The 26,995-nt window shown below is 49.8% G+C and overlaps 2 protein-coding genes across 4 annotated transcripts in view; one reads left to right on the top strand and one right to left on the bottom strand.

The window, feature by feature from the left end:
- TMCO4 (transmembrane and coiled-coil domains 4) overlaps positions 1 to 7,785 on the top strand; it is an 81,434-nt gene extending 73,649 nt beyond the window's left edge. For all 3 annotated transcript variants that reach the window (XM_073316321.2, XM_073316322.2, XM_073316324.2), the window contains one exon: positions 5,992 to 7,785. In XM_073316321.2, coding sequence (XP_073172422.2) covers positions 5,992 to 6,453 — 462 coding nt within the window. In that variant the 3' untranslated portion in view covers positions 6,454 to 7,785. The remainder of the gene's footprint in view (positions 1 to 5,991) is intronic.
- A 4,397-nt stretch (positions 7,786 to 12,182) lies between these two features.
- On the bottom strand, positions 12,183 to 26,493 carry HTR6 (5-hydroxytryptamine receptor 6). The gene is made up of 3 exons (XM_073316913.2): positions 25,768 to 26,493; positions 13,771 to 13,929; positions 12,183 to 12,857 (listed from the first exon to the last, which is right to left on the bottom strand). Exons 1-3 carry the CDS (start codon positions 26,491 to 26,493, stop codon positions 12,432 to 12,434), a joined length of 1,311 nt encoding a protein of 436 aa, XP_073173014.1. The 3' UTR covers positions 12,183 to 12,431.
- Between the last annotated feature and the right edge of the window lie 502 nt (positions 26,494 to 26,995).

The following is a 26,995-nucleotide window of genomic DNA, read 5'->3' as shown; positions in this document are numbered from 1 at the left end:
AGCCCAGTCAATTGAGCAGAGCTGTAGGACCAGCAACAGCTTATGACTAACAGAAGGCCATGTGATAACTACAAATTGATTCCATTGTCATCACTTTTCAGACACTGTTGTGTATCCCCCTCTCCTCTCCACTGGAATTGCTGTCATTAATTCAGTCAACAGCATCCAGGGCAGAAGGCCCATCACTTGTCTCCAGGCAGAGACCTTCAGTGGTTTGGTTTCAAGCATAGGACAACGTTTTGTTTTATTTTAAAAGCTCCTGCAAATTGAACTGCGTCTTTATGACACCATAACACCAGGCACGTGTTACACAGAGCAGAAATAATTCAGCCTGAATTTATTAGGCACAGCTGAGAATGTACAAGGACATTTCTGGCACTTTTGGACGGGTCTGAATTTTAAAACATTTCCAAAATGTTTGTGATGGTGACTCCTTTAAATTGTACTGTAGTTCAGAGGAGAAGTCGGTAGCTACACCTGCATCTTTCTGCACCCTTGTTCTGTGCTACTAGGGCAGAAGTAGTGGTCCAGTCCAGCAGCGCTGTGCCACTCTGGTGATGCAAGCGACTGTAAAACCCGCTGTAACGGGGTAAGGCCACCAGTGCGTACCGGCGAATCTGGCCCATGATTTTTATTTTCCTGCCACATGCTATAAAGTAATAACTTTGGCTAGAAAAGCACTTCTTTAATTGCATTTCTTTTTACAGTTCTGACTGCAGCTGGCCACGGAGAATAATCAAATAGGTGTTTTCATTTTACACTCTCTAGTCTTCCATTAAAGCCTTATAACACTTTTTGAAAAGCTCCCTTTAGATTCCCCCTCCTTCCCTGTTTTTAAGGCTCTCCTTGTGCAACGGCTGAGGTCCAGCCGCCGAGATTTCAGAATGAGGGATTGCATTTCAAAAGCAGGCTGTCAAGGACGTAGAACAGCTGCACTTTCTAGTCCTGATGGCAGAGGAATTTCCCTGAAACCCTGGTTTCTTCCATTTTGCTAACAGTTTTTGCGGGTGATTCTTTGCTCAGCTCTACTGTATGTAGTGCACTTTTGGGGAAGAGTCCTGCCTACCATTAAGCTCTGTACATCACTTGTATTTATCTGGCTTTGCAGACTCCTGGTCAATCATCTCCAGTTCCATACTGTGGCGTAGCCAGGTGGAGAAAACACGGGGAGCGGAGATTTAAAAAAGGCGCCACCCTCTTGTACTCACCCAGCGGCACTCCAGGTCTTCGGCGTCAGGTCCTTCACTCGCTCCGGTCTTCGGAGGCACGGAATGACCCCCCCGCCACCAAAATGCCGCCGAAGACCAGAGCGAGTGAAGGACCCGACACCAAAGTGCTGCCGAAGACCCGGAGCAAGTGAAGGACCAGACATATAAGACTTCATGGGGGCATGTGTCCCTTGGGACTACCTCTTTTCCTTAAGGCCCCAATCCACATCCCACTGAAGTCAATGTAAGTCCATTCATTGACTTCACTGGGCTGTTGAACAGGCCCTTGTTCCCTGTCTCATGGACTCTCGTACTATATCGGGTTTATCCTTGCACACTTTTTCTTTCAATCCATGTTTCTCACGTAGCGCCTAATCCACAAGACTTTACCCAGGGCCAGATTGTGTCTCTGCATCAGGCATGGCTGAGGACAGATACAGTCTCTGCACCCTCCCCTGCTAACGAAGCAGGGTGCAGGCAGAGCTTGTTGGCCACAGTGTGTTGTGTGTGCTGTGGTCTCCTCACAGTGGCATAGGAAGCTGTAGGAGGTTCATTAATGGCACGATCTGGCTGTCCGTGATCATTCGCTGCTTCTCCTCAAGCTTTACTGAAGTCAGTGGGAGTCAGAATGAGCCAAGACCTCATGAATTGAATGTTAGTCCAAGAACTAACGTTATGGTCCCATCTCTGTCGCTCTAGACGAGAAATGCAAAGTCAGCACTCCACCCTCAAAATAGAACAGGTTAATTTCAGCAGCCCTCCAAAAGTGTACCTGCACAGGTTTAACAGGTCCATTTCATCTCCTGGTGATGGTGGCAGGGAATTGGACACTACTAAAATAAAGTGTTAGCAGTGAAATTCTGTCTTGCCCAGAAATGAGTGTGCACAAGACATAATTCATTTTAGCCTGTTGGCTTTTCTTGTATTATTGATGTTGGCATCACAAAAAGATACTGGGGTAAATTAATACCTGAAGTAAACACTATTTAGCTTCAGTGGAGTTATACCAGGAATGAATTTAGTCCCTTATTTCGAAAGCAAAATAATTTGCAATAGCCTGCTGATTTGAAGAGATAAGAGAGAAAAATGCTTTTGTATCCAATACATTTTGGAGGCACATCAATTGTTGATAGAATTACTTTTTATGGACTTTACTTGGCAAGATCATTTCTCATCCATTCCCCTGCACTGGGGATTGAACTCTGATATCATCAGTGTTATCAAGGCAGGAAATGTGATAAAAAACTGGAAATGCCTCCAGTTTCCTTCTGATTATCTCTTTCGTCTCGCAGTCAAACCCCATCAAACTCTTCCTGTCTTGGGACTAGAGACACCTGCATTAGTCACTCATTTTTAGCAAGCATGGCCAATAGACCCATTTTGATAATGTCTCCTCACAGGGAAATGGGCAGTTCCCCAAGAGACCTGTTTGGTGTGTCTCCTCAATGATTTTGGGGGTTCTTCTCAATATGGTTTAGAGGTTTATCCTTGAAATTATCAAAAGACCATCTCAATTTGTGTGCTCATGTGGTTTGATGATGACATCGCAGAGTGGTCTTTAGAATATTTCGGGGGCATCTCAATGCAGTGGTTTAAGGTTTTTGATCAGTTTGGGTGTCTTTAGTATCTCACCGAGCCTGGTCTCTGAATGGCATGGGAAAGGAGATAGAGCAAACTAGGTCTCTGAACAGACACTTGCGGTGTCATCTAAGATAGGTGTTCAGGGTGTGCTTTCAGTGTGTTCTCCCACAGAGCTTTCTAGGACATCCCTTGGAATAGATTCAGGTGTATCTTCAAAGGACTTTGAAATCTCTCTTGTGATTCATTTTGAGGTTGTCTAGAGTGTCCTTTTAAGTTAGCCTAGGGTTTTCTCATTGGATTGGGGAGGAGGGAGTTGGATGCTTGGGACTATTGTTTGTGATGGTACTTGGGAGATCTACATTAGATTGTTTTTTTTTTTTGTTTAGGCACCTGAATGAAGGAGCTAAATGTTCAAAAGTGTTCAGTGCCCAGCTTCTCCCATTGTTCTCAATAGTGGGGGAAGAGGAATTCTCCCTTGTTCTCAATGGGAGCTGCTGTGTGCTGAGGACATCTGAAAATCTGGACCTTAAGCTCTCTTCAGAGAACAAATTCTCTCTAACTAACTAGTGATTGGCTAACACAGTGAGAGGCACCAAAGAAATACCATAGCTGGACAGATCAGCACAGGTAGATCAGGTGGAGTGGTTTTCAATGTCTCCATAGAAGGTTTTGGGGTGGTTACTATGAATGGATGGGCAACATTTCTTTGGCGTTCTTTTAGGATCTTCTCACAGTGATTTGGATCTCTTTTGTGCCTCTAGAAGGGAGACAATAATCTTCCCTTACATCACACAGTGTTGTGAAGGTAGATACATTCATGGACGTTTGTGAGGCAGTCACGTGCTACAGTGATTACAGGAAACTGTATTACTGTCTAGCTAGGTGTCCCATCAGAGTGGCTTTTGGAGATCTCTCTGCATTGCTTTAAGGGGCGAGTTCCTGGAATAATGTCCATGCAATCCCCTCACCGTGTAGGGGTTTTCAGGAAATGCTTTTGAGGCTATGTTTCTGGAGTGGTTTGAGTGAGTCCCCTCATCACCACGTTATCTGAGCCAATAGTGTTTACCTGTATCTCCCCTATGAATGTCTCTGTGGGGCAATTCTCAAAGTGGATTTGGGAAGTTCTGTAGGTGGGGAACAGTAAGAATTCATGTGCTCTTGGACTCTGGGCTCTGTACCATATGGAATCAGCCCTGTAGTAAGAATGGTTTCAAGAGTTGTCTCACTGAGCAGTGTTGCCCAACTAGAGGAAATGTAACAGCTGTCTTTAAAGGGAGCACATCTCAGGGTGGAAATGGAGCCAAACAGCAGACTTTAACTATTTTATTTTGCAGTAAATCCAGTACCTGTTCCTCTCCACTTAATCCACCTCTCCACTAACGTCCTTTATTTCACTGCCTCCTAAACCCCATGCTGATGAATAAAGGATTCCTACTTCTTCTGAGAACAGTGTGCACATCTGAACAGTCAATCCATTAGGCCTTCAGTGGTTATTTTAATGAAAGTACTAATCTGTTGAAAATATAACAAGCCTGTTGAGCCATCTGGGCTGATTAAAGTTGCATAGTGAATTATTAATGTGCTGATTAAATCCTTCAATTCGCTCCAAGTTCTAAGTGCATCCAAATGTTACCACTCAAAAGCTGCTTTATACAAATGGCTAGGTCTGAGTTTGACTTCACATGAAATAATTCTGGACTGGTTTAGTATCCAGAGACTATTCACTTTGCCAATAAGTGGACCAGATCTTTGATTCTAACGAACTCTCCTTTGCAGCACTTAAAAGTATACTAAGGGTGCAGCTGGGAATCTCCCCATCCTAAGGAAATTCCCCAATGGTTTTATGCCACCCCCTGCAGCTCTGTATAGACTTAGGTGGTCAGACATTATTCTAGTGAGGTAAATATCTTAGAAAAATGAAAATCAAGTGTTAGACATATTTATTCAAATAACAAGGCTGTTAGTGTTCATGCTTCAGGGTGTTGCTGATTACCAGCTGGGGTAAGGAAGGAACTTCTGTCACAATGCATTATGAGCCAGCTATTGGAGAGAGGATTGGCTGTAGACACCAAGGACCCCTAGGATTCAAAATCACACACCTTTAGTCTCTGCTAAAATCTCTAGTGCCAGCGGAACTGTGGGCCATGAACGCAGTCATGACTCAGGCTAATGGCGTTTTCATCTCAATGGAGAAACCCACTAGTAATTCCAGTCGGTTTCTCTTCTGCTGGCAGATGAATCCGCACATTTGGCTGAGTAGAATAGAAAAGGATATTTAAAGACAAGTCTTTTCTATTGAGGATCTTAGCTGTACTGCTTCAAAGCCTCACCCAGCAGATGCTGCACCTTGGACTGAAAAGGCAGCTGGCTGCCATCAGACTGGCGGGTTAGGATCCTTAATGTTCCCTTGTTCCTTTTAAACTGATTATACTTAAACATAATTATTATAATTAAACAGAGGGAAATTTGACTATTCTCTCTCTTGCTTGCACTGATTTAGGGAGGAATCTAATATGCCTCTCAGAAGGTAGTTATCTTGTAATTCCATATGATCGCAATGTAAGAGAGCCCTGCCTGATTTATACTCCAGACACAGGCTTCGCCCAGAACATTCTTAAGGCTAGAACAGTGTTTCAGTAACGTGTTATCGCAGGTTCCATCCAACAACCTTAAAACTCTTAATACTTCTTAATTCTCACTACACACCTGTGATGTAGAAACAATTATCTGCATTTTACAGGTGGAGAAGCTAAGGCACAGAGAGGTGGGGACTTGCCCACAGCAAATCAGTTGCAGAGCCAGAAACTGAACCCAAACCTCCTGACTCCCAGCCTTGAACTCTAACCACTACAGAACACGCCCCCCTTAGCCTGACAACATGCAAGACTTTTTCTTAAAATCTAGAGGTGTCCAAGGCTTTAAACATGCACTATAAATATTGCTCATGGAGCAAAGGTGATGAAGAGGGTGGAGTGATGCAGGAGTGGAGCAGCCAGTGGAAATCTGCATGTGGCTGGGGCAATGGTTAATCACCAATAGTCTTGGGGAACTGAATTTTTCAGACATAGTTCTCCCAGTCTTTCAAGGCCGAGGCTGAATCTCCTTGCAGCTGCTGGCCCCAGTGTGCAGCGCTCTGCTGCTCTGGCATAGTTGGGCATTAATGGGACTTTTCATACTCACTGGACTATGTTGTCCTTTGCAGGTGAATGGCCACCTGGACTACATGAAGCAAATGGACACTATCCTGAAGGCTGTGGGCATTAAAACCAAGGAGGGTCGTCTGGAAGAGAAGGGGAATCCCAGCCCTTTCTCCAGTCAGGGTGAGAGAAGGGAGCCGACTGCAGACGGTGAGAGTCAGGAAGAGGAAAGCACCTTGGGAGATGATGATTCCATCAGCCATGATCACTGGTCCTGGCAGCCTGTACCCAGTGAAGGACTGCACTCTAGTGACAGGAACTCGGATCTTGCACACCCTGAGGATTCTGAATTTCCAGGCGCTTTGGATGCCAGCAGAGACGAGAACCCAGCCGGGCTGGAAAAACCTTTACCAACCAACCCTCTGCCCTGCCCTGATTCTGCTGCTCACGTCCTGGGAGGAACCTTCCTTCCCTGCCCAGACACTAATGACCTCAAAAACCAGGCAACACACCAAGGTCTGGACTGAGTCCCTGCCTCAGGATGAATTACTGGCTCTTCCATTGGTCGCTGCATCATGGCCACAGCACACGCTCTGTCTAGCACTCGAGTGCAGAAAGGCATCTACCAAGCCCCTCCCCTCAAAACAGCTCTGGTGCCATTGGTCAGTTGTAGGGGCAGTTACTACAGAACATTCATCCCAGGGGAATCCCAGGACTTGTGGGGCTATAGGACACTCCAGAAAATGGATGTGACAAACCGGTTGTTAGCAAAGGTAATAACATCCATAGCTGCTGTGTTATTGGATTAGAGAGGCACTAGACCCATCAGATAACCCAGAGTTGTATGTCTTGATGGGGAACAAATCAGGGATCCTTTTGAGTGTGTTATGGTGGGAGGATGTTCTGCTAGGATTAAAGGCTCTCTCACATGACTGTACAACCCGATGAGCTTCTCAGCGGATGGGGGTGGGATGCCATGGTCACTGCTTCCTCCTGTTTTCCCATCACTTCATGCTACATAATGGGAAACGCCAGCAGCTAGTGTTTAGAGCTGGTATGGAAAGGCACATGGTCAGCCAGGCTGCTTTGCTCTAATGGGGGAGCAGCAGTCTGCTTTCCAGAGGGGAATATTGATTGCTGTGACAGGTGGGGCTGAAATCTCACAGCCATTCCTGCAGCCTCTCGGGTTGGTTCTGTTTCCTGCCCTGCTACCCATGAAAAATGTATGACTCCGTGGGAGTTTGACCCAAGACATTGGGCTCTCTCCCTTCTCCCTCTAGCTTCTGCTGCTGCCCTAGGAGTGGCTCATGGCTGGCTGGTGGGACTGTGGTGTCAGTGGTGAGCTCCCCACTCCTTCCTTCCCCTCAGCGCTTTTGTGCACAAACTAACACAGAGACTGACATACCAATGTACTGACCATGTCATTGATGCTGCGTAGAGATGCTTTAACAAGGTGCTGTCGCCCTACACTGGAGCCCTGCACGTGGAACAGAACACCAAAGAGAACACTTCACCTGCTGCTTTCAGGACCACATGGAAACGGGCATACAGCATAGGAGCGTTATTGGATCAAAGCCTTCAGAGCTCCTGCCGATTGGTTCTCCCATGTGTGGAGGAAAGGACCCCGGGGCAGATGCTCAGCTGCTGTAAATCAGCATAGCGCCCCTCAGTTCAGTGATTGATACACACCAGCTGAGGCACTGGCCTTTATTCTTTGGGGAACAACTGTCACCTTCATAGAGAAATGCTGCTGTACCTTATGAGTCTTAGGGAACCACGTGACTTGATGGGCATTGAAAGAGTATCTTGGGAACTCCCTGTTTGGTATTCTCACTAGGAAATTAAAAGGTTTAATTTGTTTTGCATTGTTGGGGGGTTTTGTTTTATTTTAAATGTGGCCGGGTATGTTTGGAGTTTTACATGTACAGTTGGGCTTGATTCACCTGTGTCTGTACATCTCAGATCTGTGAACCAGCCTTTCATTCGGAGGCACTAGAGGGCAGAAACCGGGGTTCATTCATCATGACTCTGCTACTGGCTGGTTGTCAGATGTTGCACAGGACATTGTGCAAACTCCTTGCCTCAGTTTCCCCATATGTAAAAGGGGAGGAATGATCCTGAGCATATCCCCGGTGGGGATTGAGACAGTTTGCCACATGTTTCGCGCTCCATGGGTGAAAGGTGCTAGAGAAGAACAAAGTTTGATTCTCGTGATTTTACCATTGAGTTGCGTCACCAGCTTGAACTGTGCAGTTTCTGCCTAAGCTCTGAAGGGCAGTAACCGCAGTACGCTTTCATTGCGTGGCCCTCCTGCAGCTCCTTTCCACGTAAACAAGGGCATCTGTATTGGCAGTTTCCAAAATGCCACACACTCCTGTACCTGCTCAAGGGGACCATTTGTGGGCTTTCAGGCCACTCCCCAAAATCAGAGGTGAGGGGGAACCATGCACCACAGGCTGCACCATGCACAGGCATCAAAAGCTGCCTGGAACGGAGAGGTCTGTGTTCCCTAGAGAAAGCAGGTCACTGCCTAGCTTATGAAGGACAAGCCTGCTCCCTGGAAAGCCCCAAGCACTGGATTTTCTTGAGGTCGTGTTGGACATTCATTATGATCTCAGCTTTGAGGTCATCAAGGAGCTCAGCCTGTCCTGACTCTTAAGTTCTCAGCCTTCATGCCCTTTTTGGCCACAGGGGCAGGGCTTCATCCCCTTGGCTGCAGGTCAGAGGTCGGAGGAAGGGTTCCGGCGAGTTTGCTGTCCCTGTGCAGGAGCTCCAAAGGGGCCATGCTCCAGCATGATCCCTGGTCTGATTATTCTGGCTCTCAGCTAGAATTCCTCCCTGGGGCTTCCAGAAGGTGTATGCTGCTACAGCTCAACCATGCCTTTGCAGGCTGTGGTACACTTGCCCCTCCACGGCTGGCTGGTGCAGCAGGATTCAGTCCCGCGGGCTTTCGAAGACTTACGCCCCATTCTAATTACAGCTTCAACTTTTATGTTTAAAACAATATACATTGGTAAAATCTTGCTCCAAATGCAGGCTTAGTAGGAAACTAAGCCTGTTTGGGGGGTGGGAAGTGGGGGGCATAGGCTGGTGCGGCTGTTGTTGACACACAGACAGTCTTCCCTTACTCCCCTCCATGGACAGGCCATCACAGCAGTACTAATATAATAGCATATCTTTTATTCCAACGCTTTTTACAAACCTTATGCACCAATCACTTCTCCCACCGTTGGAGCACCGCAACCATTTCACAGGGCACAGCTATAGTAGCACGAGGGTTTTGTACACAGAATAAAACTAAACCTTGTCTCCAAAGGGCCGGGGCCGTTGTAGGTAGGAAAGTTGCAATTGCCCACCTTAAAGTGCAGCCAGGACACCACCTCTACTGCGACCCCTAGAGTATTTTGTGCTGCACCGTGACTTGGGGCTAACGTCACAAAGAGCAGCAACAGCAGTGCCAAAATGCAGAGCCAATGTGACTTTTTCCCCTTTCAAAGAGTTTTCTCCTAACACAAATGCCACTTATAATGAATCCCTTCCCTCCAACAGCATCCAGCATGACGACAGCTTCCCTGGCACCGTCACTTAGCCACATTTAATCTGAGGCTCTCAAAACACTTTACAAGAGTGGGGGGAGCATTTTTATCCCCCACCTTGCAAGTGGGGAAACTGAGGCAGAGAGCAGTTAATGGTCTGATTTTCAGGGGTGCAAGGCACTGGAAATGCCTACGGCCTTCACTGGCAGTTATGGGTGCTTGCAGCATCTCTTAACATGCCTGCAGCTTCACCCCATGGGCATGCTGGCAGCTGGGCATGGCTGGAACAGAGTGGCACTCTACCCCCACCCACCCTCCCTGACATGAACCCCACCCTGGGGCTTTCAAATAGGAAGATGCAAGAGAAGCAGCCAGGGGAGAGCTGGCTGTTTGCACCTGTATTAAAGGGACAGGGTTGTTGCACCATCTTTTAAAAGCTATTGTAATTAAATGGGGCAGGGAGCAGGACATAAGCATAGTACTTCCACTTGGAAGGGGGGAGGGGATCCCCCCTTAGTCAGACTGAACGAATCAAGCCCTTGAGTACCAAACAGCAAGTTCTGCACAGCCGAGGGGGCGAGGGAGCTGGGATTCCTGATCACAGCAGCACCATCAGACTTTCCCGGCACTAGCTAACCCTGCTGCTCTCTGACCCGTGGCGGGAGTTCTTGCCTCATTAACAGAGCTTCTAAAAACACAGGGGCCAGTGTCGTTCCCGTCCCATCAGCCTCTGCGGCAGGATCGCAAGAGCAAAAAAAACCCATTATTTCCGAAGCCAGTTACCAGTGACCCTTTTCCTCTTTGTGGCCCGATATGCACCATATAATGCGTCTTTCAGCGTCCTGGTGTACTGCTCAGACACCCACCACACTGATGATTTCTCAAGGAAACAGTAGCATGAAAAGACTAGAGGGATTCCTCACGCCATCTATGCTGGTAGAGAGAGAGAGCGCGTGTGTGTGTGTTGGAGGAGCAGCGTGGGGCTGTTCAGAACCTGCCTAGGAGCAGCAAACACTGGCTGATCATCATGCAGCTATCAGGGAGTGGCCCTTCAAACTGAAAAGCATCACACCAGCCCTGCGAGAGGGAGATGCCGGAACAGGCCTTACTTCCAGTGCGGCTCATGCAACAGCCCCAGTCTGTAGGACTGAGACCTTGGTTGTAATAGCCCATTGCCCAAAAGCTCCCAGGCAACTGCCTGTGTTCTAACCCACACTAGTGCCTGGCTTTGTGTGAGCATGAGACTTGGAGCGGCTCGTGATCCAGCTCAGGAACGCGAATGCGCAACAAAGGAGTCAGGCGCTGGGGAAGAGAAGAGAGGGGCAAGGGTGAGCATAGTGCCTTGATTCCAGCACGGTCATGCAGCCCGGTGTCTGAGCAGCACAGCCTTAGCTGACTGTACAGCTGCTCTTCATGGTGGTCGAAGGCAACAAAAATGATTAAGGGTATGGAACGCCTGCCATATGAGGAGAGATTAATAGGACTGGGACTTTTCAGTTTGGAAAAGAGACGACTAAGGGGGGGATCTGACTCATAGACGTTAAGATCAAAAGGGACCATTATGATCATCTATTCTGGCCTCCTGCACAGCGCGGGCCACAGAATCTCACCCACTCCTGCAATAAACCTCTCACCTATGTCTGAGCTATTGAAGTCCTCAAAGCATGGTTTCAAGACTTCAAGGTGCAGAGAATCCTCCAGCAAGTGACCCGTGCCCCATGCTACAGAGGAAAGCGAGATCTATAAAAATCATGACTGGTGTGGAGAACATAAATAAGGAAGTGTTATTTACTCCTTCTCTTAACAGACGAACTAGGGGTCACCAAATGAAATTAATAGGCAGCAGGTTTAAAACAAAAAAAAGAAAGTATTTTTTCACACAACACACAGTCCACCTGTGGAACTCCTTGCCAGAGGATGTTGTGAAGGCCAAGACTATAACCGGGTTCAAAAAAGAGCTAGATAAGTTCATGGAGGATAGGTCCATCTATCACTATTAGCCAGCATGGACAGGGATGGTGCCCTAGCCTCTGTTTGCCAGAAGCTGGGAGTAGGCAACAGGGGATGGATCACTTGATGATGACCTGTTCTGTTCAATCCCTCTGGGGCACCTGGCATTGGCTACTGTTAGAAGACAGGATACTGGGCTAGATGGACCTTTGGTCTGACCCAGTCTGGCACCTCTTATGTCTTACCAACTTCTCTCATCAGATAATGCTATGCCCACATCACTGTAGCATCTGAGTACTTGTTCTCCTGCTAACAAAGCGCTTGGGGTCCAGTGGTGATGGCCATCAGTGGCTGCCTTTGGCTGTTCTGGACCCCTTGGCCTTCCGTGCCTGCTAAGTTTTGTTTCTCTCTCTCTCTGGCTGTAATTTTACTATGTGCTGCTTTTTAATCCAATTTTAAAATATAAGCGAGCGGAGGAGAAAGTGTTGCCGCTGTTTTCTTAGCTCAGGGACCATCAACCACTGAAAACCTGGGCTGATCACACAGGGGGCAGAACATAAAAGTGCCCTGTGCTGCTCTCCACATTACAAAGCGGGAGGGGGATGCGGGACAGTGACAAACCAAGTAGAGAATAAGGAAAGCAACACCAGGCAGGTAAACTTGGCAATAAAGTCTGGGTTAATCATATTTAAATAATCCCAACCTATAACCACTGAAAAATTATCAGTGATTTCCATACAAAGAAGAGACACGTTTTCCCTCCTCCCCACGATTAAGGAGACAGCGAACGTTGAGATCAGTTTCTATGTATAGGGGGAGTATATTGTGGCTTAACAATGTTTCAGTTTGGCTCAGAAGGCTTGTACATGTACACATCACGCTGTCCTTGGCTTCCCCATCAAGGGTGTCACTATATTCCAGCAGGAACTGCTAAGGTGTCTGTGCATAGCCTAAGCTTGCGGGGGGAACCAAGAGCAGGCCCCTCCTAACCTCCCGCCACCCCCGTTGGGGCAGCATGGTCAATCCATGGGCGTGTTCAGTTGGTTGATCTGCAGCTCCTGGTCCATGTGTTCTAAGTCGAAGAGGTTGACTGAGTCGGCACCCGTGGCTGGGATGGACTCCAGGTGGGGGTCTTTGCAGGCAGGCAGCAAGAGATGCTCATTCACCTGGATGACCGAATCAACTGAGTCCGTCTCGCCCTGCAGCGTGAGCATGTTCTTGAGGGACATCCCCAGCCGGGGCCCGCTGTTGGAGTTCCGCATGGAGAGGGAGATGGCGCTAGGCTGGCCTTCCCAAGAGCGCCGGCAGCAGGGCAGGTATTTAGCCATGGCTCTTTTGAAGTCCCTCATGAAGAGGGGGTAGATGATGGGGTTCATGGTGCTGTTGCAGTACCCAAGCCAGGTGAGCACGTCAAAGAAGCCGGCAGGGACGCAGTCACACACTGCCTGGGCGGGAGACAGAGCACAGATTAGAACAGGCCGCACCTCCTGCCCTCTCCCAGCATCATCTGCAACGGCTCGCTTCCCACCCTGCACAACGTAGGTCAGAGGCCAAATCCGGCCTTTCCCCTGTTCTCCAAGGAGGCAGGTCCCCATGGGGGTTAAGAGAAAAGGACCTGCATGCAATAAACACTGCAGGGTCCTGGGGCAGGTCCTGTCCAGCTCAAGGGTTGGGGCAGGCAACTAAAGAAACTGCTCAGAGAATGAATACAGGGCCATTGTGGGAAGGGAAGGGAGACAAGGGGTCCAAACTCCATTTCCAGAGGGAGTTGGGTTTGGCTGCAGACGCAAGGATGATGCTGTCTGTGCCCCAGACAGGTCATATTTCAGCAGTTGGCTGCCCCTAGTACACCCTCTCCTGGTTGATGTATGAGGCAGCACAGGTTAGCAAGGAGCTCTGATCCTGCAGCAAGGTGTTGGCATAGTGGCAGATGAGCGGCTGGGAGGTGGTGGTCAGGAAAGCAATTTCCGAGGGGGGTTGGCCTGGCACCAATCAGGGGCTGGGCATGGTAAACATGGTAAAGGGCCATGAATAAAATCTCCGAATTCCTTGCTTCCTAAATCTTGGCTGTAACTCGTTGTCATTGAGACGGGGCTGAGTGTTTTACAAACATTAAAAACCACAGTCCTTGCCCCAGAGAGATTACAGTCTAAAAGTCCATCTTGGCAGGGCGGGGAAGGGCCAGCTCCCTACCATTAAATGCGGAAGATGCCCTGGCTAAGTCAACCACAGACTTTGAGCTAATCGCTATCACAGGTGCCAGTGACCAACTCTCCTTCTCAGGGGCCTTCTCGGGGCTGTGAGTGGGTTTGACGTACAAGGGCAGGGCATCTCTGGCCTCTTCTGCCCAGGACTTACTTGTGTCATATTAGCAACAAAGAAGGGGAGCCAGGCCACGAAGAACATTCCCAGCAGGATGCCCAGAGTCAGGCTGGCCTTCAGCGCCTTTTTGCTGTGCTTACTGGCAAATTTCCTGTTCTCTCCCATGGCCACAGCTTGGCTCTGAGCTCCGGGGACCTGAAAAGGACAAGAAACCATGTGAGAAAAGGGGGCTGGCGAAAGAACACAGGCCGGAGGGGAGGCGCCGCTGCCTTACATATCGAGGACCTGCCGATCCAGCAGCGGTTGGTCTTACTATTCATTTGTACTGCGGGCACGCCTCGAGACCCCCGGTCAGCCACTGGGGCCCCATTGTGCTAGGCGCTGTACAGACCTAGAACAAAGAGAGGGCCCGTCCCCAAAGCGCGCGTTTTCCTTGCCAGCTACGTAAAAGGCACCCATGCCTGTGCCCCTGGGCACTGGTACAAAGCTAAGGAACGTGACCGTAAACTCCAGCGCCGGGTAAAGAGCCAAGCAGCATGTCAGCGTTCCCCAAGCTGCGGCAGCCAGGCTCTGCCGGAGCAGTTGAGGAAGCATAGCGGGGGAAGCTGCGAGCACGTCTCAGGTCCTGCAGTGAGCGGCACGGTACGAGGACCCGGTAGAGCACAGACTGCTGGGCACCAGCCAGCAGGCCAGCCCCTGGGGAGCCATTACCAGCTGGCACCCCTAAGAGCAGCCCTGGGGCAGTTGGCATTTACACTGGGGATGGCTCAGGGAGAGGCTGTGCACAAAGGGGACTTAAAGCTCCCTTTGTGCCGCAGAGCTCGTGTGCGGTTCTCCAGCATTGGCCTAACTTAACAACCCTGGGGTCAGCCTCCTCTGAGCAGGGGGGAGTGACTGCACGGGGTGGTGTGGAGCGGGCTAGATCTCCATCGCTCAGCCCCAGCGGCATTTGTTACCTGCCCGTTAGCGTCTTCCCGTAAACCAGCGCCGATGACCCATGTTAATTCCTCCCCTCGCTCTCTCGTCCACTGCCTTCAGCGCACATGCACCCCCTGAGACAAGCATCAAACTTGCTCCCTTGGGCCCACGCTGCCGGTCCCTGCACCTAGCGGAGCCAATTCTTCCCAGCCCGATGTGGTAGCATTTTACACCTGCTATGCCCAGCTGTAGATGGGGCCATAAGGAGGGATGAGACGGGGAAATCAGGCTCTAAATGCTTTTCTGGCTCCAGGAGTGCTCCAGGCCTCAAGCACCCACCCCAAAAAATAGGGACTGCGCAGCACACACAAGCCACAGTCATAGGCAGCGCATGAGCCTGCATTTGGGGCGGCTTGGCAGGAGCACAGGAAGTAAAAAGGCACAGCTGCCCAATGGGCACCTGTACTCCTGTGATCCTTGACGGCTGGAGAGGCCCTTTGCAGCTGGCATCATTTAGAACAACCATGAGGTTCCACTGCACTGCGCCATGGACAAATGTGGAATCTCCCCCCAGCTTTGGGGGTGGGGTGGGGGGGGGAGGCACAAACAGATTCTTTATACTCACCCTCCCACATCAGCCCCAGCAGTGGACAGGGCTCACTGGGCTCAGCTGAGGCCCCCAGAGAGGAAGGGAAACGGCTATAAGTTGTCGATCTGTTACAAAGTGATGCTCAGAAGCAAAGCAGCCTCCTGGAGTGGATTGTAAACGTCAGCGTTAATAGCCCACCAAGAATAATATGCCTGGGTGAAGAAAACAAGCAGCAACAGCTCCATTTTTATACAGATTCTCTTGCTGGGCTTTCAAGCTCTTTCAACGTTATACAAGTGCAAACGCTGGGCAGGAAATCCACTAAACGGGAAGCCTTTCAGGCCTTCACCCTTTAAACACCAGCATGGCTGGATACACCACTAGGTGACAAGGGCTAGAAAGAAAACGAACCTTGACAAAGACATAAGTCACTTTAGCTTGCCATCAGTGGGTTGCCTGTGCCCAGATACACGTGGTCCTTGAGCCATAGATTAGTTAGTCATGGGAAGCCAAGGAAATCCTCAGTAACTTTCCCAGCCAGAGGATGGATGGCCCAACACTACACTCCCTGGGCCAGAGTCTCCGGTGATGTAAATCAGCACAGTAGCTATACTTCTAAGTAGCTCTACTGATTTATCCCAGCTGGGGATGTGGCCCTCCATATTTTTTGCATTATCGCTTGCAAAAATTATGACAACCTGCCATCAGCCACTGTTTGCAGCATGGAGCCGTTTGTCCCACAAACACAGCACGGCTTGTGCTTGCAAGTCTGCTGCCTTTCCCAACAGCTCACTTGTTCCACAGCTGCCCCCCCTACAGTGCCAGCGAGAAGGAGCCAGTAGCTTGTTCGAGAGAAGAAGCCGATCCCCTTTTATGGGCCGGCAGCACATCCCGCGGTGTGGTGTGCCACACAAATGATGGCACCATAAGGAAAGTGTTGTCCTGGCCCTTGACTGGGCAATGTGTGATGAGGGCGCAGTGAGCTGTGGGACAAATACAATGGCACCCTTCTGTGGCCCTGATCCTGCAAGATGCTGAGGTGCTAATTGATCTCCACAGCTATTGGAAGTTGAGGGTCTCAGCAAGGATGGTCCCAGACACAGTGGAATCAGCAGCAGTATTATAATGTGTAAATAGCACATCACATACTAAGCAGAGCACCCATGGGAGGTAGGTGGGTGTTATGACCCCCATTTTACCTCTGGGGAAACTGAGACACAAAGGCCTAGAGCCTCAAAGATATTTAGCCACCTAACGCCCATTGAAATGAACGTGAGTTAGGTCCCTAAATATCTTTGAGGCTCTGGGTCAAAGAGCTTAAGTGAATTACCCAAGCTCACACAGCTGCAGGCCAGGCTTAGCACAGGCTCAGCTCAGACTGTGACTGAAAGTACTGACGAGCTGCATAGTGCAAGGGGCACACAAGCTACATGAACTGAGTTGTATTGCATTGAATTTCTCAGGGATTTATGGTGCAATCAACCTTTGGGTGCCAAGTGTGAAAGGAACCACCATGATCCTTCACTGACAGCCCAGCCCTGCCCTGCAGGGGGTGCTGTGGTTAAAAAAAAAGCCAATGGGGAAAGAAAAATTACTACTCGCTGAACCAGAATGGCTATATTATTTGGGGATTTTTTATTATTGCAGAAACCCAAATGCCTCAAACTACTGAAGATCGAGTGATGATAAAGCCTAGGCTCAGGGTGCATATCTAGCTATTGATTAGAACAGTAGCTTAATTACATTTTTCAAAGAAAGGGCTCAATCTACACCCCTCAGAGCCAGCTCTGTCTTCTATGCAGTCCTGCAATCTCAAATTAAATTATCCTGTCATAATTAAGTAAATTGCATCTTGCTGATCTGCCCACCCTTCGAAGAACAGGAGAGATTAACACCCTGATGGCTCTCTGCTTTGCATGTTATTTTTACCTATCATCCCAGTTAAATTCATTCAGTGGTGGAGACAAATGACAGCTGTACTATTAGAGATGTAACACTCTTTTTCTTACATACCAGCTGCTACCATTTCTTGTACAGCATGATCAGGAAAGCTTAATTTTCATTCCATTGGCTTAACTGGGAGCAGGATGTTTACATTGTAAGCCCCTGATTCAACAACACACGTGAGCACATGCTGACCTTGAGCACTCGTTTAGGTCCCATTGACTTCAAAAATTTAAGCATGTGCTTTAAAAGTGCTTGGCTGCAATGAGGCCTAATACAGCTTGTATAAAGAAAAGGAGTACTTGTGGCACCTTAGAGACCAATTTATTTGAGCATAAGCTTGTATAGTCCCTGCTGTCCAGGGTGCTGAAAGCCCTTCCTTTTTATCAATGAGGGACACGGTTTCACAGACCGAAGTCCATCAGTGTGAATACGGATGTTAGTTAAAGAAACATTCTGGGTCAGATCCTCAGCAATGGATCTGACCTAGAATGTTGAAATACATTTTGTGGCAAAGTCTGATCTCTCAGAAAAGGCCTTTCAAAATTGCTCCTGTATTTTGTCTATTTATTCTCTGCTTCTCCTTCCACCTGTTAAAACACTTTATGACTTATTCACAAGTGAGTTGGCTGGGTCAGAGACTCCCAGCTCCTTACGTGAAAGAAAAAGAACAGCAAGCTAAATCAAGGTATTTAAAAGCAATTAAGTTTGTCTGCTCGCTGTAGGATACTAGGTCAATAGAGACCATTACTCGGGAATTAAATCTGTTACATTTAGTAACAAATAATTTTCTCCTGCAGAAATATATATTATATGCAAAATCAGACATCTTTCATGTGTAAATACACATCTAGCAGCTCAACCAGTGATTCCTGAAAAAGGAGTCTATACTGTCTTGCTTAATATTGGACCCTATATGGTAAAATCAGAAGACAGGTATTCAGAATAATGCAGTGTTGTAGAATTTCAAATTCTCTACCAGTTAGAATGAATTTCTTCCCATATGTATGCAGCATCTGATGCACATCTACATATATAAACCCCCACACCTCATGAGGAAGATTTGTGATGAGAAAAAGAGATAAACGAGCTTGGATATTACATGTGCGATGGCTAAGGCTAAGATTTTGTCATGGATATTATTAGTAAAAGTCACGGACAGGTCACGGGCAAAAAAGAAAAATTAATGGAAGCCATGACCTCTCCGTGACTTTTAGTAAAAATATCTGAGACAAAATGGGGATCTGCGGGTCGTCGTCCCCCGCCTGAAGAGGGGCAGCAGCACAGGGGCAAAGGGGCTGCCTGCAGCAGCTGGGGGCCACAGGGTACCCTGCCACCTGCAGCTCCAAGGGTTTCAGCAGCCAGGAGCTTGGGGATTCCCCCGCTGCCCACGGCATCTGGGAGCTGTGGCATGCTCCTGCCACCCACCACGGAGGGGAGCTGTGGGGTACTGCTGCCATCAGCAGCTCCAGGGACCCCCATCACCCATGGCAGCTGGGAGCTCAGGGGGTTCCCCTGCCACCCCAGCTCTGGGGGCCCATGATGGCTAGTAGCACAGGGGTTCCCCCACTGTGGCCAGTATTTGCAGCGTTCCCCACTGCCCATGGCATCCAGGAGCTTTGGGGTTCCCCGCTGCCTGTGGCAGCTTGGAGCTCTGGGGGCCACCAGAGGAAGCGGGGGTAACCTGCAGCTCCCTGCCCCCCGTGGGTGGCAGAAGACCCTGCAGCCCCCGACCACCGCAGGTCACAGAGGTCGCTGGAAGTCACGGACTAAATTGTAGCCTTAGTGATGGCAATAGCCATATGACAAATTGTGGAACCATGTCATAAATTGCATTTATTTCCTACTTCTGACAATTTGCACCTGCTCATTATCCATCTATATTTCTAGTCAGACTGCTTTTAACTTCCCACATCCCAAATAGCTTAAAAGAGCTACCCTTTTGGAGGAGGTGAGGAGAGCCTGATGATATGTACAACTATATAGATATTCCTTCTTTCCCCACAAATATTGCTGTGGGCTGAGTTGATAGATGGACAATATTCAGCATTGGCTCAGAGATGGATTTAAAGTCCAATGTTTCATGACACATCAGGGCTAGGGATCAGTGATTTATAGCACTGGAGAAGAATTGGAAATCCTCCATTACTGGGCCATGTTTTCCTCTCACACCAGTGTAAATTACAAGTAATTCCATTGGCTTTGGTGGAATTTCATTTGTATAAATCAAGACTGACTCAGAGGAGAATCTTGGCCCAACATATAGGAAGTAAGGCCCATATTTTAAAGGCATTTAGGTGTTGCTCATTGCAACACCTAACTGATTTAGGAGTGTAGGTCTCATCTTCAAAAGTGAGATAGACACTTATACTCCTAAGTCCCATTACTGAAACTTCAGTTCCCAAATACCTAAGTCATTTTGAAAAGGAGACCCAGGCTCCTAAATTGCTTAGGCTTTGCAACACTGAGCAAAACCACACTTCAATACCTTTAAAAATCTGCACCCAGGTCCTTGTGCGCTCATACGGTCAGTAATTCATTCTCACTGTGAGTTCTGCTTTCATCTCGCTACACCCCCTGAATCAATACAGTTGTACATATTAGTTCATTGATTAAATGCTCTCTTTTTAAAACCAGTTGGCAGATTAAAATACACTTGCCTGGAACATTAGTAACTGTCATGACAGCTGAAAGTGACAGAGCGGGGAGATTTCTCTGGCATTGTTTTTTAAGTGCAGTGGGTGAGACTGTATTAGTCATCTCAGCCTTCAGTTCTCCAATCCGGTGAATGTATGGCTGCCCAATTCCTAGTTATAACTATTGTTGAACTCAGCTCTGAGGTTAATTAGATTTCCTGATGGAGACAAATAGAAGCTCAGTGGGCTGCACTAAAGGCTAGCTGCAGAAATCTGAGGTTTGGGGGTGTAATTTTCTCCCCTCTTCTCTAACCCTACCACTCATCCAGCTATCACAGGGCAGAACTGACCCTTGTCTACATGGCCAGTGCATGGGCTCAGCTGAGACTTAAGTGATGCATAGGCCTCATACTGCCCCTCTGCGCAGGAGAGACAAGGTAGGTGAGGGAAATGTCTTTATTGGACAAACTTCTGTTCATGGCAGGGACAAGCTTTCGGGCTGCACTGGGGTCAGTGAAATTCTACAGCAGAAGCCCTTGCAAAGGAAGTTTATTTCTCGCTAATCCCCACCCCGCCACTGTCCTGCAAAGCTCAGCACACAGCCATGGGAACATGCGCTTCGTTAAAGAAACCAAAAAATTGGTGTCAAATGCTTTGAAGCTGCTGTCAGTCCAGATGCTTTGCCCCACCCACCCTTCCCCAACCATAATTATCACTGCCACACCCCCCACACCTAGAAATTTGAGGGGAACGGGAAATTATTCCTTTCTTGAGAGTAACATCAAGCTCCGCAATTCTTAATAATGGGCATGACAGCTTCTCCTCCTCCGTACAGTTATTTCAGTGACTGCTGTTACCTTCTCCATAAGTGACTGAGCGAGAAGGAGGGAGAGCGAGAGAGCGAGCCTTTTTTTCTCCAGCAAAACTCCTGGGCTCCCCAGCGTTCATAAAGGCCAAACTGTGAAACCCCATCATGATCTAGATCACCAGACACCTGTGAGAACCAAAGTACCACGTGCCGAGCAGGGGACTGGAAGAGGGAGGGGGTCAGGACCACTGCAGGAGAGAAATAACTTCTGCTGATTTTAAGGAGATGGTGCCTAGATTCTATTCCCAGCATGCGTCTCTGAGCAAGTCACTGAACTGCTCCGGGCTTCAGTTTCCCCCATGGAGGTAAATAATATTTAACACACACCCTGGGGATGCGGGGAGTCATAATTAATCGAGTGCTGTGAAATTCTAGAAGGAAGGGTGCTCTAGGTATGCAAAATGTTGTCCCACGTGCCTAGAGAGAGAATGGAGAGAGATTTGGGGGAACTGGCAGGAGCTAGACACTTTACATTAAACTACCCTCTTAAGTTTTCTCCTCCTTGTAAGAAACCTTGTCATTTCTGGGAGTCACTGGACAGACATCTTTCACCCATCATGTACTCTGACCCCCCTTGAAGGCAACAGATTAAAGAACACACTCATCTGAGAGAACCAGAACATACTGCCAAGAGAGTTAAACCCAGAAAGGCCTAAAATCATCAACACTTGAATGCTGAACTCATCCAATATGTGGCGTTATTTATGTCAAGAAGAACCATCTATTTTCAAACCCTCCTGGTCATTTTTTCCCTCCTATTCTAGCGTCTCAATTGTTTAGAAATTAATCTTGGTGTTCTTCAGATCTCTAGACATAACGATCCTACGATTGCATCTAAGAGCTTGAACCTGTGGGAATGGGCTTTCCCCCACATACGCTTCACTTAGAAAAGGATTTTTTCCATAGACACGAAAGCAATCAGGACACAAAGGAGTTCTCCACTTACACCAGTGCAAACCCAGAGTAACACCAGCGGAGTTCCCCAGTATAAAACTGATGTGAGAGGGAAATCAGGCCCCTTGCTCTCTTCCCTGGGGAGAAAAACTTTTAAACTAACAAAAAATAAAATCCACTTTTGCCAGTGGCCTGGCATCAGCGCAATCGCCAGCAGGGCTTCCCGGATATACCACGGACCAACAAAGAATTTAAACAAATGGTCTGAGCTGTGAGACTGTGGATGCAGCTAAATACTAGGCTCTCCTCAGAGTTCACAGGGCACTGTGGGGAAATAACCAAGAAATACAAACACCCGCAGATCCTGGGTCTCCTCACCCCTGCTTTGGAGTAAATCAGGTGTAACTGTGCTGTAAAACCAGGACAGTCAGGCCCATGGACTCTGGCTCTGAGTTCCAACACCTGATTTACTCCTGCTTTGCACTGTTGCCATAAGGGCAGAATCAGGCCCAGAGGGCCCAACCTGGCCAATTGCCAACTGGCTCCTGCGAGGAGGCAGGCCCCCTACAGAGTGCAGCAGACGGTGAGTGCACTCAGCCTCTCACAGGATCAGGCCCAGATAATGTAACTCCATTGCTGTCTCCAACTCAGCGCTGCTAAGAGTTTACCAAACAGACTAGGCCCCAGCTGTGAGGTTTTGCCCCATGGGATAGCCTTATTTACATTGTGCAAGTCAGGAAATTTTCCTTCAATAAGCGGATGCGTGTGGCGGATCATTCTCAGGATGGATTTTCTGTTTTGGAGGGGTTTAGTAGCTGAGGTATAAATAAAAGTCTCTGAGTCAAATCCTCAGCTGGTGTCAACAGACCATTGACGTCAGTACAGCTGGGCCTGTTTAGTCTAGCTGAGGGTCTGTCCTGCATGCCAAGAGTGACACACACACTTACTTACTTACTTTCTGGGCCTCAGCTGCCCCTCTGTAAAATGCAGGTGGTAAATATTCCTTTGTGTTTCTTGTCTGTTTAGATCTTGAGCTCTTTGAGGCAGGGTCTGTCTCTCGCTATGGGTATGTACAGCGCCTAGCACAATGGGGCCTCCAGCTCAGCTGGGGTCTCTAAAGGCCCAGCTCCACAAGGGGGCTTGGACATCGCAAAGCTGAGCATTGTGGCCCCTAACTTTTAGGTGCCTAGGCCTTCACAGGAAAGCCTGAGTGAGGTGCCTAGGTTCCCCATGCAATGCATAGCCGCAAAAGCCAGCACCCTAGGCTGTGTGCTTCAAGGCTATGGGGAGAGGTTGGGGGATGGAGGGCTGAGGGAAGAGGTGGGGGATGGAGAGGTGGGAAGGGACGGGGACTCTCACCTCAGCCCTGGGCTGGGAAAAAAATCCTGAGATTTGAGCGTTCTACCACAAAATCACGAGGGAGGTGTCATTTCCCTTAGAAATCACATCTCTGGTGATAAATTCACACAAGTTGGCATGTCTGTCCTAGCTCAGCAGCCCCTTCTGCCCACCCCGCTCCCCCATGCACCCTGAGGGAGCTGGAGCTTGGGTTTCTTTCCTTCAGGAGTGCACGGGCAGAGAGACTCACAAGACACAGCCCCCGGGACACTTGGCCCACCCCCAGCTTCCCCTCACGCTCTCACATAAGCCACCTCAGCCACCTGTTTGGAGCTAGGCCTCTCCCCTGTTGTTCGCGGTGGCTTTGGGCATCTCTCCTTTACCTCTTGTGACCCTTTCCTCTACCCCACCCCACCCCAGCTTTACGGTGCCGCTCCATCCCCTCCTCTGGGCCATTAGCCTCGCCCCATGCTGTGCCAGCACCCTTCTGACATTAGGGCCAACTTCTCACCGCTCCTGCGCCCCCTCCCATTGATGCCCGACTCTCCCCTCCCGCCTCACTCCACCTGCTCTGATTCGCAGAAGTGCCATCCTGTTTGGAGGCTTCCCTTTCCGACACGCCTTCGCCCCCTGAGCCGCAGACGCCGATCGAGCCTGTGAGCCAGGCGTCCCACTGCGCAGAGCCCGTCCCTGAGCCTTGGCAACGTGTCGACCCTTTGCCCCTCGTCCGGTATGGTGGAGGAGATTGCACTGCCAGCTCCAATGCTCAGAGTGTTGTGACGATGTTCATGCGGGTGCACGGGACAAGCCCACGCCTAGTGCCTCAGTCTGGGACCAATCCTGCAAGGTGCCTAGCTGTTTCTGCCCAGGGTTATGCCCCATCAGTGCCCACTGTAGACAGTGGGAATGGAAGGCGCTCAGCACCTTGCTGGAGCAGGCGCTGTTCAGCACATTTTTAGCTTAAATGCTTATTCTAAGCTCCATCCGGGAGTACTCCTGAGTTTGCCCGTCTGGAGCGAGAAACACTGGAGAAGATGAGTCACTTGGCCTTCCAGCTTGCTGTTCTGCGGGGCCCTTTGCTGCAAGGGCTATTGAGGCAATAACAAGGGGGGGGCTCTTGGGTGAAGCCCAGGAGCATGCAGGAGAAGGCAATGCAAAAGGTATTGGAATGATAATAGTGAGCGATCCTTAAGAATGAGCATGCACAGTATAGCCCCCTCTGGCTGAGGATCAGAATCGTGTAATCACAGCCCCTGGGGGTTTGCCTACCCTGGAATCAAAAACCCACGGCTGGCCTGTGCCAGCTGACTCGGGCTCAGGGGCTGTGTAGATGTTCGGGCTCAAGCTGCAGCCCAGGCTCTAGGACCCTGCAAGTTGAGAGGGAGGGTCCCACCCTCCACCCTCCACCCTTAGCCTGAGCCCAGGAGCTCAGCTGGCACGGGTATCTCATGGCAGTGTAGACGTACGGTGAGAGGCAGGTAAGTGTCATCACCCTCCTTCTACCACTAGGGAAATTGGAGATGCCGAAAGGGGAAGTGATTTGCCCCCAGGACACGCAGTGGCAGAGCAAGGAACAGAACCCAGGTCTCCCGAATCTGCCCCATAGAAATCCATAACGACTGGCAGTTCAGCCCTCCCCTGGCTCTAGTGCAGCAGAGGCCCCCACACGTTCCTGGTGCAGCCAGGTTTGTCTAGCTGAGTAAGATGGTCCAGGCCAAGCTGGGTTCAGTTAACCTCACCCACCGTTCCTAATCCAGACAAAGCCTAACACGCTTTAGAAGATTGACCAGAAGGAGAGCCCCCCGGGCCTGTGGGAGCACCTTTCCCCCCTCACACTCACTGCTTCCTCCCTTGGCATCATGCTGCAAGGCTCCCTGAGGCCAGCCCGGACAGTCCCTTCCCGCTCTCTCCCCATTTACTGCCCAGGCCTCGTTAATCGGTGGCATTCCTCACTGTGGGGAAGCGGCTTCCCAAAGGCCTGGAGGCTACTGACCCAGGTCAATGGCACTTTGCTGCAACCTAGGCCCCCAATCCAGCTGCCACTGAAGTCAGCAGGGGACTTCCCCACTGCTGGATCAAGCTCCTATTTAACAAGCGATCATAGAAACCACCGGAGAGGAAAGGATGGGGGCAGAGATCTCTTGGGAGGATACTGAATATTAAGCCCCACTGAAGAGCTGTGGGGAAGGGGGGCGGGAATTTTAGTCAGCTTCTCCGCTCCCCAATTAAACCCCTTCTCAAAATGGCTTTAACTTGTCTCCATTCCCTGAACCACCTCTTTTCATTCCTCTTGTAAATTATCATCACGTCAGCTTTAACTTTCCAAGCTACAAACAAAGGAACTTTTCCAAGGTGGGGGAATGGGAGAGAGGGAAGAATCCAGCTGATCTTGCCTGTAACTGTTTTGTATGATCCTTTCTAATCCTTCCACCTTGCGAGGGCAGGGGGCTGTTGGGGAGGGATTGGAAAGCACCAGGAAGGGACCGGGTGGGGGGAGGGAGGGTCAATCCTCAGACTCCTCTGTTGCATAAATTGCTTGACTCTCACCCCCATTCGTCCCCCGGCCCTTTTGCACCTCAACCCAAGGCTACAGCATCCCCAATGACTTTCTCTGCCTGCAAAATTCCACCCCTTTAATGGGTTTAAAAGCCACAGAGCTCAAGCTCCGGTGGTCACCACCACAGCTGGTTTCATAGGCGGGGTATGATTTTTTTCCCTCGCCTTCCAAGGAGAGGGCAGGGAGGGTGAAACCCACCGACCTGGCTGTGGGATCAGCAGGCATGAAGCAGCCAGCCCCTCCTGCATGCACCCAGGGCAAAGCCCCACCAGCCGTCAAACCTCGTTACCTGTTGCAGGGGTTCATCGGAGGTGCTGGCCATGTGGGTGGTGAGCGATGCCACCTGCACGGCTTGCTTCCTGGCAGCCAGGAGGATTCGGCAGTAGGTGAAGGAGATAGCCATGGATGGGAGGAAGAAGGTCAGGCCGGAGGCTATCAGGGCATAGGGCAGACTGACCAGGAGCCTGCACTGGTCCTCTTCCGCGTGGGAGGTGCTGTTGAGGGGCCTGATCTCAAACTCCAGCTTGTGCCACCCCATTTTGATGGGCAGAAAGGAGGCCAGGGCGGCCAAGGTCCAGGTGGCGAAGATAAGCCACACGGCCCTGCAGGAGGTCATCCTGAGCTTGTACTTGAGCGGGGAAATGATGAGCAGGTACCTGTCCAGGCTGATGACGCAGAGGTTGAGGATGGAAGCGCTGCAACACATGACGTCGAAGGAGTACCAGATGGAGCAGAATTCGCCCTCCAGCACCCACCGGCCATAGAGCTGGTTCAGCATGGCTGGTGGCATGACCACCAGGCCCACCATCAGGTCGGACATGAAGAGGGACACCAGGAAGTAGTTGGAGGTGTTGCGCAGGGAGTGCTGAGTGAAGATCAGCAGGATGAGCAGGAAGTTCCCCAGGGTGGTCAGCAGGATGATGAAGCAGAGGAAGGCGGCCACCCAGCTGCTCCCCCCAGCCAGGGACCTCTCCCCAATCACACTGGCATTAGGGCTCCCAAAATCTTCTGCCATTGAGGAGCTGGAGGGGAGGAGGGGCTGGAGGTGGAGGTGCGGAGGAGGGCAGCTAGCAATTCCCCTGGACAGCTCGGCACAGAGCAGAGACCAGGACTAGGTGATCATTGCCATGGGCCAGCTTTTAAAGGGAAGACGTGTGATCCAGATCTCTCTTCCTCCAGCTCTCTCTCTCCCCCTCTTCTCCTCCTTTCTCTTCACTGGCAACCAGGGCAGAATGACATGATCAGGAGCCGATCAGCAGAAGAAAGGTCCCCCCACCCCATCCCACGGCTCATACCGAGGCATTTCCTAGTGACTGCAAATGCCACTTAGACGCCTGCTTGGCCACCTCTGGGTAGAGACTGATGCGGGGAGAAGATGCCCCTGAGTTCCTAGCTCAGCTTCACTTTCTCCCTCCTCCTTGCCTTACCTGTAGGGCTCTTTCTTCTGGGGGCCGCAAGCCTTTTCTTTTCAGCTGCTGTGTGTCCGATCACGGCTGCTGCTGCAGGCAGAGCAGGCA

The sequence above is a fragment of the Lepidochelys kempii genome, chromosome 18, assembly GCF_965140285.1.
Source record: "Lepidochelys kempii isolate rLepKem1 chromosome 18, rLepKem1.hap1, whole genome shotgun sequence".
In the NCBI taxonomy this organism is placed as follows: Eukaryota; Metazoa; Chordata; order Testudines; family Cheloniidae; genus Lepidochelys; species Lepidochelys kempii.
The sequence above is the reverse complement of the archived record's forward strand: the minus strand, read 5'-3'. Positions and strand labels throughout refer to the sequence as shown.